Source organism: Cannabis sativa, chromosome X (genome assembly GCF_029168945.1).
Source record: "Cannabis sativa cultivar Pink pepper isolate KNU-18-1 chromosome X, ASM2916894v1, whole genome shotgun sequence".
NCBI classification, from domain to species: domain Eukaryota; kingdom Viridiplantae; phylum Streptophyta; class Magnoliopsida; order Rosales; family Cannabaceae; genus Cannabis; species Cannabis sativa.
Window position 1 is genome coordinate 9,840,011 of NC_083610.1, and position 10,562 is coordinate 9,850,572.

The 10,562-nt window shown below is 32.8% G+C and overlaps 1 protein-coding gene across 1 annotated transcript; it reads right to left on the reverse strand.

Annotated features, from left to right (window-relative positions):
- Positions 1-2,963: 2,963 nt before the first annotated feature.
- LOC133032783 (peptidyl-prolyl cis-trans isomerase CYP21-1-like) lies at positions 2,964-10,347 on the reverse strand. Its single transcript, XM_061107218.1, has 7 exons — positions 10,014-10,347; positions 9,346-9,433; positions 4,430-4,477; positions 4,291-4,314; positions 4,022-4,204; positions 3,794-3,869; positions 2,964-3,314 (listed from the first exon to the last, which is right to left on the reverse strand). Exons 1-7 carry the CDS (start codon positions 10,110-10,112, stop codon positions 3,149-3,151), a joined length of 684 nt encoding a protein of 227 aa, XP_060963201.1. The 5' UTR covers positions 10,113-10,347; the 3' UTR covers positions 2,964-3,148.
- Positions 10,348-10,562: the final 215 nt, after the last annotated feature.

Genomic DNA, 10,562 nt, shown 5'->3' on the forward strand with positions numbered 1-10,562 from the left:
GACCCCAAAGTTCTGCAAAAGCTTGCCAAACATGAAAACCCATAAAAAGGGGTACCTGGACACAAAAACAACACCATAAATCCTAGCCTTACTTAAGACACCTTGGTGTTGAAGTAAAATCTCAAAATTCCATAAAAGTTCATCCACCTATGAATTTTTCTAAATTTTCAAATAGCAAAGAATTCCTGAAAATGATCATCTACCAGAATTCTTATATTCAAATTCAAAAATACCATATTTTGAACTACAAGTGGTTTGATCCTTCACAAAGAAGGTATGTAGGCAGCTCGGTTAATTAAATTGACTCAGTTTAGCCGCAATTCTAAATTCACCCCAAATTTTGAGTAAATTACATTATATACCTACTTTACTTTACATGTTTTAATTTTTACTTTCATTTTCATATTCTTCAAGAGATACCGATTTTTATAGATGATGTCCCTATTATACATCTTACGTTAATGTAAATTATATTCTAGACTTAAGTAGAAAGTAAGAGTATATTGGACAATCCTCTCACAAAAGTAAGTATATTATAATGAAATATAATATAAGGATATTTTTTATTAATAGATACAAAAAAGAGATATTCCTCAACTTATCAAATTTTCCCCAAATTATTTCAAAGTTTAATATCATCATAATTAGAATCAAAGGGTGTTTCCTTTGTAATTAAGACACTATTTTTATAATCTTGACTGGGTCGAACTTAAAAAAAATATAAATTTAACTTAAGTAAAATTATGTTTTTACATTTATTTTTAATACTTTAAATGTGAAATTTTTACTGAACAACTATAATCTTTAAGTAATTTCTTTTTTTATGTGGTAAAATTATGAGTTTTTTTTATATGGTAAAAGAGAATATAAATAATAAATAATCTAAAGGGTTTTTTTTTATAAATATGGCTTTTTTGTAAGTGGTTTAGAAATATATGGAGAAATAAAAAAAATTTATAAAACCTGGAAAAATGAATAAAAAATTTAAAATATGGAAATAACTAATTAATATCTCTCTCAACTAACTAATGATTTGGCAAGTAGAGAACCCCATTTTTGAGAACCCTCTTTTTTTCTAGTGTTTTGCTTAAGCCAAGATTTTCTCCTTTGTTTTTTTTTATTTTTTTTAGCAACAATCAAAGTCTTTTTTATTGAAAAAAATTAGTAATAGTCTAATTTTTTGTTCACCCAATAACAAATTTCTAAAGTTTTTTTATAACTTTTAATATTCTACACAAATATTTATGAAGTTTTGTCATTGATCTTAACTTTTTTTTTTTTCTTTTAAATTTGAATTTTAAGTTTGCTAGTGCCACACATAATGAAATAACATATATATTTAGCTATTTACCCTAATTAATATGAAGAAAAAAATAGAATGTTAATTTTCAATATATAAAAAATAAAATAAAAAAAAAAGTAACCTAGTAATCATAAAAGTGATACTTTTTAACACCATATAATTAATTTGGAACCTTAAAAAAAGCAATAACAAAAAAAAAACATAGTAAAAAAAAGTAAAAAAAAAATATCCTGATACTTTTTGGACACTATAGAAGTAACTATAAAAGTAACCTGGAACAATTAATAAAGATAATGATAAAAGAAACCTACTTATTTTAACATTATTAAAGTAACCTAAATAATTACATGCATAACAAATAGTAACCTAGTACTTTTAAATGCCATAAAAATTAACATATGCTAGAGACAACATCACAAAGTAACCCGATATATTTTTAATACCACTACCATTACACATGTAGTCTATTGGCAGTATCAAAAAGTAACATAATATTTTTTAAACGCCACTATTATTACACATGCAACTTATTGGCAACATCAAAAAGTAACTCGATGATTCTAAAGTAACCTGGTACCTAGAATATTGAATTTAGTTGTGTGCTACATTTTGACTGATTTTAATGCAAACATAACATTTTTTTTTCTTTTTTGTCTTTTATTATATTTTTGAAAGTAACTTGGTACTTGAAATATTAAATTTTCTTGTTATTCTATATTTTTTTTACACATGTAACCTATTAATAACATCAAAAAGTAACCTGATATTTTCTAAAGTAACTTGGTACCTGGAATATTGAATTTTGTTAGTAACATATTTTCCATCTTTTGTCTTTTATTTTGCTTTCTAGAGTAATTTGGTACCTAAAATATGAAATTTTGTTGATGTGCTACATTTTTTACACATATGTAACCTATTCGCAACATCAAAAAGTAACCCAATATTTTTTAAAATAATTTGATACCTGAAATATTAAATTTGGTTGATGTGTTATATTTCTTACACATGTAACCTATTGACATATCAAAAGTAACCTGATGTTTGCTAAAGTAACATGAAACCTTAAATATTAAATTAGGTTTAGTGTGTTATATTTTGACTGGTTTTAATGCAAAAGTAACATGTTTTTTTGTTTTTGTCTTTTTGTCTTTTATCCTGCTTTCTAAAGTAACTTGGTACCTAAGAATTTAAATAAAATATCATTGCATTCCTTTATAAAATATAATATCAAAATGTTAATTTATATTCAAATAAATAAAAAAAAATACTTTGTAATAATTAAGTCAAAAATAAAATAAACCTTCTACATATATTAATAAATAGATTTCTTTAAAGGAAAAATAAAATAGAAATTTAAGCTAAGAAAGAATGATTATGTAGAGTTAAAATAAATAAAATAATTATAATATAAAAATAATATAAATGTATATATATTAATGATTTGCTTTAAAAAATATTAGAAATCTCTAAACATAGATTAATAAAATGAAAATGTGGCTTTATTTAATAAAAACTTAAAAATATGGAAATCTTTTTCCATACAACTAACTTAAATTGTAAAAAAGCCATAAGGTAAGTAAATCTCTAATTTTTCCATATTTATGAAATTTAAAGAAAAAATGCCATATTCTACGTAATTTCCTCTAATCTAAAAGGGTGATTTTGCTACAAGTTTTAAAATAATAACATTTACGAACATAATCTTATGATTTGAGTCCATTTACTACAATTTCTCATATAATAATGAAGGTGTAATGGGATGATAGAAAGAGCATAGATAAGCTTAAAAACAAAGCCCATCTACATAAAAAGCTGAAAGAAAAATCTTGAAGCTCCAAGGCTTTGTCATCTTTTTTCCTCATCCCACTTGCTCTTTGGTATCTCCCCCGAATCAGCAATAATCACCTTCTTCCTGGGTTTTCCGCTGTAGGTTCCAGCTCCACCTTCAATGGCAAACACAGTGTCCATGCCTTGAATAACTTTACCAAACACAACATGCTCTCCGTCTAGCCTGGAAATGTCAAAGCTATCATTAGAGACACCAATACATGCATCCTAGCTTGAGAGAAAGCATAAAATCAAATCACATTCTCCAAACATCTACTAGAGAAAAACAAATTCAAACCAAAAAAGGTTGTTTCACAGTCCAGAAAAGTTCAAGCTGGCACCTACTGATTGTCAACTTGTATATACATTGATGATGTTATTTTTTTAGACGAGACTCCCACAACCGAATCCTATACTATTTAGGGACCAAAAAACTACAAGTTATATAAATATCCATGAAAGAACTCTAATCTCAGACCTTGGGAGAGCAAATTATATGTCTTAACTAACCATTTGAACTACCCCTCTTGGGTATCATGATATTATAACTCTTATGCATGCACATGAATGACTTTTCACAAGTCCAGATTATCTCTTGTAATGCTAAAATTATAGCAATTGGCATGTGCTCGAGTGAAAAAAACAAGAGAAAGAATAGCTTACCAGCTGGCCTTGACAGTGGTGATAAAAAATTGTGAGCCATTGGAATCAGGTCCTGAATTCACCATGGAAACAACGCCTGGACACAATATGCAATTTCACAGAAAGAATTCAATTTAGAATAACCATAAAATATTGGAGCTTTAAGAACAAAATATTATTTATTTTTGTTTCTCCTTTAACTTTTAGTGTTGAAAAATGACAAGCAGAAAAAAAGAATCTATTAAATACCAGCATGTGAATGTTTTATTTTGAAGTTCTCATCAGGAAAGGTGCCACCATAAATGGATTCGTATCCCCTTCCATCACCGTTTATTATATCTCCCCCTTGAATAACAAAACCAGATATTATACGATGAAATGGAGATCCCTTGTAGTGAAGTTCTTTTCCATGAACACCTTTTCCTTTCTCCCCTGCAAGCAATGAATCTACAATGAGCATACTGATAATGACAACAGATGTGTGTGAAGTTATTGATATAGAGACAATGTTTAAATACCTGTGCACAACGCCCTAAAGTTTTCTGCACAATAAAGAAAAAGTATTAGGAAACTTTGCCATTATGAGAGCAAAACTCAGGGTAGCTGAGTTTAGAGATCATTGGCAAAAAGAACTCACTGAGAAGATCAAACACATACCGACAGTTTTGGGTACAACCTTGCCATATAATCCAATCACAATTCTACCTGCAATAATTAGACAGGTTTGCAATCCATGTTAATGATAAACAACAAAATAAGGAAGTTTTCGAAGTTACAACTTCCCCATATCCCAGTAAAGACGTAAATCACCAATTTCCACTATTAGGTACTGTGTTGAGAAGGAGATGAGAAAAAATGAAAGAGAACATATGAGCTGAATTTAATTTGTAATAATGAATCAATCAGAGCAGAAGTGCCCTTAAATACAAGCTGTTAAGTTAGTTAACTTAAGCTAATCCTAACCAAAAGTAGTTAGAGATACAAAAGCTTAAAACAAATTATAACAACTTAGCAGTACATAGAGCTTGTAACTACTTTATCTAACACCCCAGCAATGGAACCAGACTTAGTTTGTCTGTGTGTAACTGAAACCTAGGCGTAGACAAAGCTTTAGTGAGCATGTCAGCTATTTGATCTTGGGTAGGAGTATGCTTGACTTGAAGTTGATTGTTGAGGATCCTTTTCCTAACAAAGTAGAGGTCTAGTTCTATGTGCTTGGTCTGGTTGTCACGCCATATTATAGGGATACGTAGCTCACTTAGACCAACTTCAATCAATAAGGATTGAAGCCAAACCATCTCTGCTGTAGCATTGGCAAGACTTTTGTACTCTGCCTCTGTACTGGATCGGGACATTGTCCTTTGATACTTAGAACTCCATGAAACCATATTGGAACCAAGGTAAATGCAAAACCAGAGGTTAACCTGCGATCATTTGGATCAGATACCCAATCTGCACCACAAAATCCTGCGAGAATTAATTTAGAACATGGTTGTAGATGCAAACCAATGTCAAGTGTCCTTTTTAGATATCTCAAAATCTTCTTGACCACTTTGAAATGAGATTCAAAAGGATTTTGCATTAATTGAGATACCTTATTCACTACATAGGCAATTTCTGGTCTGGTTATTACTGCATATTGTAAAGCACCCACTAAACTTATGTAGTGATGAGAATCAGCAATGGGATCACTATTATAGGCAGATAGTTTCTCACCACCTGTCATAGGTGTTGGTAATGAGTTAGCAAATTCCATCTTAGCTCTACAAAGAAGATCCATAATGTACTTCTTTTGACACAAGTGTAGACAAAATTCAAGGTGCTGCACTTGAATGCTTAAGAAGTAGTCAATTTCTCCAAGATCCTTTAATGCAAAAGGGTCATTTAGAGCTGTAATATGAGAGGAAATTACAGTAGTAATGCTCTCTGTTACCAGTACATCATCCACATAAACAAGGACATATAAGGTGTGATACTTAGTGACCCTTATGAAAAGAGATTGGTCAGCTCTAGTAGAGGTAAAGTTGAAGGTTTTGAGTGCTGATTTGAGCTTATCAAACTAGGCCCTAGGTGCCTGTCTCATACCATATATTGCCTTGTTTAATTTGCAGACTAGTTTAGGAGAGTTTGTGTTAATAATACCAGGAGGTTGAGTCATAAAAACCTCTTTATGTAACTCTTCATTTAAGAATGCATTATTGACATCAAGTTGCCTTATTTTCCAACCATTGGATAAGGCAATTGTCAATATGACTCGAATGGTAGTTGGCTTGACAACAGGACTGAAAGTCTCTATGAAGTCATATCATATTTGTTGTAGGAAACATTTGGCCACAAGTCTTGCCTTGTCTTGAGGAACTGTGCCATCTTGGTTTTCATTTTCTCTGAAAATCCATCTACAACATATAGCTCTTTTTCCTATAGGAGGAAGAGGAACAAGAACCCAGGTCTTGTTCTTTTTGAGAGCAAATATATCCACTTGCATTGCTTTGTTCCATTTAGGATCTTTAAGAGTTGCTGCTAGTGTGAGAGATTCTTTAGAAGCCATAAGAGCCTTAGGTTTGTAAGTTCCAACTTTAGCTCTTTGGATCATGGGATGATTGTTAGCAGGAGCTTGGGGACCAGTTGGAGGAATTATAGGAGCAGCAGACACATTTGAATCAGCAGAAGAAGTTGATGTTGTATTAGAAGTGCTTGTTGAAGCTCATGCAGTATTAGTTGGCGATACAGAATCTGTTGCATCTGGTATTATCAGTTCTAGATTTGGTACAGGGATGGACGATGATGATGTTGTAGCATCTAAGGTACCTGGTATAGGTGTTTGGACTTGGCTAGAAGTTGTTGGAATGCAGGCAAAAAGACCATCAAAACCATGATTAGAGGGTACATGAGTAGAAGCAGAATGCATAGCAAAAGGAAAATGAAACTCATCAAAAATTACATCTCTTGAAATGTAAATTCTACCAAATGATGCAAGGCATTTGTACCCTTTATGTTTGAGCCTAAAGCCAAGAAAAGTACATTTTTCAGACCTAAACTCAAGTTAATGTTTGTTATAAGATCTGATATTAGGAAAACATGCACAACCAAGCACTTTCAATGTTGAGCAATCATGATTTTTGTCAAACAATTTGTGAATAGGAGTGTCATTTTGAACGACAGGAGAGGGAAGTTATTGATGATATAACAAGCAGTTCTAACTACTTCATCCCAGTAAGATAAGGGCATATGGGCCTAAGCAAGAAGAGTTAAAGCAATTTCAATCAAGTGTCCGTGTTTTCTTTCAGCAACACCATTCTGTTGGTGAGTTGTGGGGCAAGACACTTTATGGTTAATGCCATTTTGGATAAGAAATGGTTCTAATGCTAGGTACTCCCCGCAATTAGATTGAACAAGAAGAACAGGGTCACCAAACTCTTTTTCTACCTCAGTTTTGAAGTTTATGAATGTTTGTAAGACTTCATATTTGGCTTTCAATAGGAAAATCCAAGTATACCTAGAATAGGCATCTATGAAGTGAATATAGTATCTATATCCACATGAGGATAGCATAGGTGAGGGCCCCATATATTTGTATGAATAAGCTGTAAAGATTTAGCATAAACAATTTGATAAACAGGAAAAAGAAACTTGAGAATCTTTCCTTTGCAGCAAATATCACAAAATCATCAAAGGTTTTATTGCTTTCAGGAACATTACAATGTTTCATGATGGATTTTACAATCTTGGTAGAAGGATGGGAAAGTTTATTGTGCCACAAAGTAAAGTAATTACAAGAAGATACTGAAGAGGAACAAACATTAACGTTTTGAACATTCGCAAAATATTTGGACTAAAGAATGTGGTGCTCTTTAATAGTTGAAATTAGGAAGGCTCTATGACATAAAGACCTTGCTTAAGCTGCCCTTGTCATATGCAAATTGAGAAACAAATATGAGATTTTCAGCGATAAGTGGAACATGAAGCATACGATTAAGAAGCAAAGGCTTGGATAAAAGAGATGAATGAAAGGTTGTATTACCAATATTTTGGATTAAAGGACCAGTACCATCACCCATGTGCACTTGATCAGATCCTAGATAAGGTTGCTTGTGTGTAAAATTGGATGAGCTTGTTGTGCAGTGAGTGGTGGCACCTGAGTCAAGGTACCAAGCCTCATTAGAAATTGTGTCTGCAGTGGCAATTTGAGCTGAGTGTTGAGTAACACTGGCTGCACCAATGCTTGGGAAATTCACGTTGAACCTTTGATAGCATCTAGATGCAATATGACCAGATCGAGAGCATAGTTGGCAGATTGGTTTGGACTGCAGTCATTGAGGTATTGGTTCCAGGATTCATGGAGGAATTTGTGGTGCCACGGCTGCAGTAATTCTTCGAGTTTGAACTAACGGTTGTTCGATCTTGGATTAACGACATAAGGATTCCACGTTCCACGACCACAAGTGTTGGAGTTAGATCCAGATCAGTTTAGTATCTGCTATTTGCGGTTTTTGGAAAAGAAGGCTTGTGGTTTTGCACAAAAACCACGATTAGTAGCAAGATAAACAGAATCCAGCTCTTTGTTGTGATTTTCCATACGATGTTCTTGAGACAACAGTAAAGTCTCAATTTCTGCAATAGAGTACTGATAATTTCTCAAGTTGACCAAGATAAAGTGTCATAAAATGGAGGTAATCCTTTAAAGATTGCGTAAACATGTTCTTTGACGAAACTTTATGGCCAACAGTAGCCTACACGATCAACAAGATTCGTTATTCTAAGCAAGTATTCATTAATGGTGAGAGAGTCTTTCTTATAGTTTTTGAAGTTGAGTAGTACACAAACCTATTTTGGCAGAAGTTTGTGTGACAAAGTATACCTCCAGTGTCTTCTAGATTTGTGCAAAGGTTTCAGCTCCAACAATGTGAGTGAGGATGCCATCGGACATTGAGGATAGCAACTAAGAGTAGAGAAGTTGATCTTGAACCTCCCATTACTGAAATCTTGGATTTAGCTGACCACGAACTTCATCTTCTTGATTGAGAAACTTGACAGGAGTGAAGGTACCAGAGATGAAGTTCTGAAGTTGATATCCTCGAATTGTTGGGAGAACTTGGGGACGTCAGAGGAGAAAATTGTTATCATCAAGCTTGACGGATCACTTTGTGTGCAAAGACGACCGGACTGAATGCGGGAGTACCCATGAACGATGATCAACTAAGAACAGAGAAGAGTAATAATGGCGGAAGTAGAAAAAAAAAATGCTACTCTGATACCATGTTGAGAAGAAGGAGAAGAGAAAATATGAGCTGAATGTGATTTGTAATAATGAATCAATCAGTGCAGAAGTGCCCTTAAATACAAGCTGTTAAAGTAATTAACTTAAGCTAATCCTAACCGGAAGTAGTTAGAGATACAAAATCTTAAAACAGAATATAACTAACTTAGGAGTACATAGAGCTTGTAACTACTTTATCTAACACTGTGTGCGCTCCAAAGGTCTAACTGTAGCTCTTGTACAGAAGACAAAAATCAGAACAGATGAAATGCAAGTTGTGAATTGATATTGTATAGTTATAAACATGAAAGCTTACCATAACGTTGTTTATCAATATCTATATCCAGATATACTCTATGGGTTATTTCAGGAACCTCTTCTATTTTCTCCACACGTTCCTCCTCCTATGCATCAAATTGGTACAATACATTAAATACTTTACCAAGGAAAGGTTAGTTAGCTATACTATCATCATAATCAAATGAAGCTAAAATTTTGATAAAATCAGATCATACAAGTAGCCAGAGCTTATGATATTGCAAAATATTAGTTTAGAAGATGTAACACTGATTAGTATAACTGAAGTCTTCCTGATCACAAACAAAAGTAGTATGCTTAGAGTTAGAGGTACAAGAAAATACAAGAACAAAAAGCTAGTCCTTAATAACAAACTGCATTTTTCGTCAGTACCAACAAAGGAAAATATTCCATTCAAAAACCCAAAATTGCAATAATTTGGTAGAATATCGACGCAACTAAAATTCCGAAACCCGATTTTGCTCTTCACCCGTTCAAATTTCTAATAAATTATAATAGAAACAACAATAGAATCCCAAACCCATGTGGAGATTCATTAATACATCGCATTCAAAAACTATTGGAGCCCACATTGTAGCATTTCAAAGTTGGGTAAATAATTCAAAAATTCAGAACGAGATCCGCTAAGTACCGAATAAAGAAACGAAAGAGATAGAGAAAGCTTACTCTTTTAGGAGTAGAGAAGGCGAATATGAGAAAAATTGAAAGAACTACGAAAAGAAGAAGGCATCTTGGCTGAATCAGAAACGAGATCTCTCGACGCATCGTTCCAATTCAGTTCGATTCGGTTCAGCTCTCTCAGTAGTTAAGGACTTATGAACAGGTATATCTTCCTTGTTGATCCTCCATCAAAAACCGAAATCGAACAGTCTCAGCTCAGTCTAATCCAGTTATGGCGAGAGTAGTCAGTGGCTGCAGACCCAAAGATAGGCGAGTAATTAATTTTAAAAAAGAAAAAAAAAATGAAAATTTGGAATAGAGATAGAAATTGGATGCAATCTCTGCCTCCATCTCCGCTACCTATTTATACTCCCATTCCCGTCTAATAACTAACGAATTCGGGGTAAGAGAATACCCATCGGTTATGGGGAACCCATCGGTTATGGGAAACCCATCGAGTATCTATTAAAGTAAAATGAAAAAAAAAAAAAATAATTTAAAATAATTGAAAAAATAAACTAAATCAATACTCTCACAAATATTTATTATGCATTC

Bases quoted from the DNA above. Each gene is read 5' to 3' on its own strand.
- LOC133032783 (XM_061107218.1), bottom strand. From the start codon at position 10,112: ATGCGTCGAGAGATCTCGTTTCTGATTCAGCCAAGATGCCTTCTTCTT. The intron at 9,434-10,013 runs GTAAGCTTTCTC...TTTGATGCATAG, and splicing joins CCTTCTCTACTCCTAAAAGA to GAGGAGGAACGTGTGGAGAA. The intron at 4,478-9,345 runs GTAAGCTTTCAT...TAATTATTGCAG, and splicing joins TATTGATAAACAACGTTATG to GTAGAATTGTGATTGGATTA.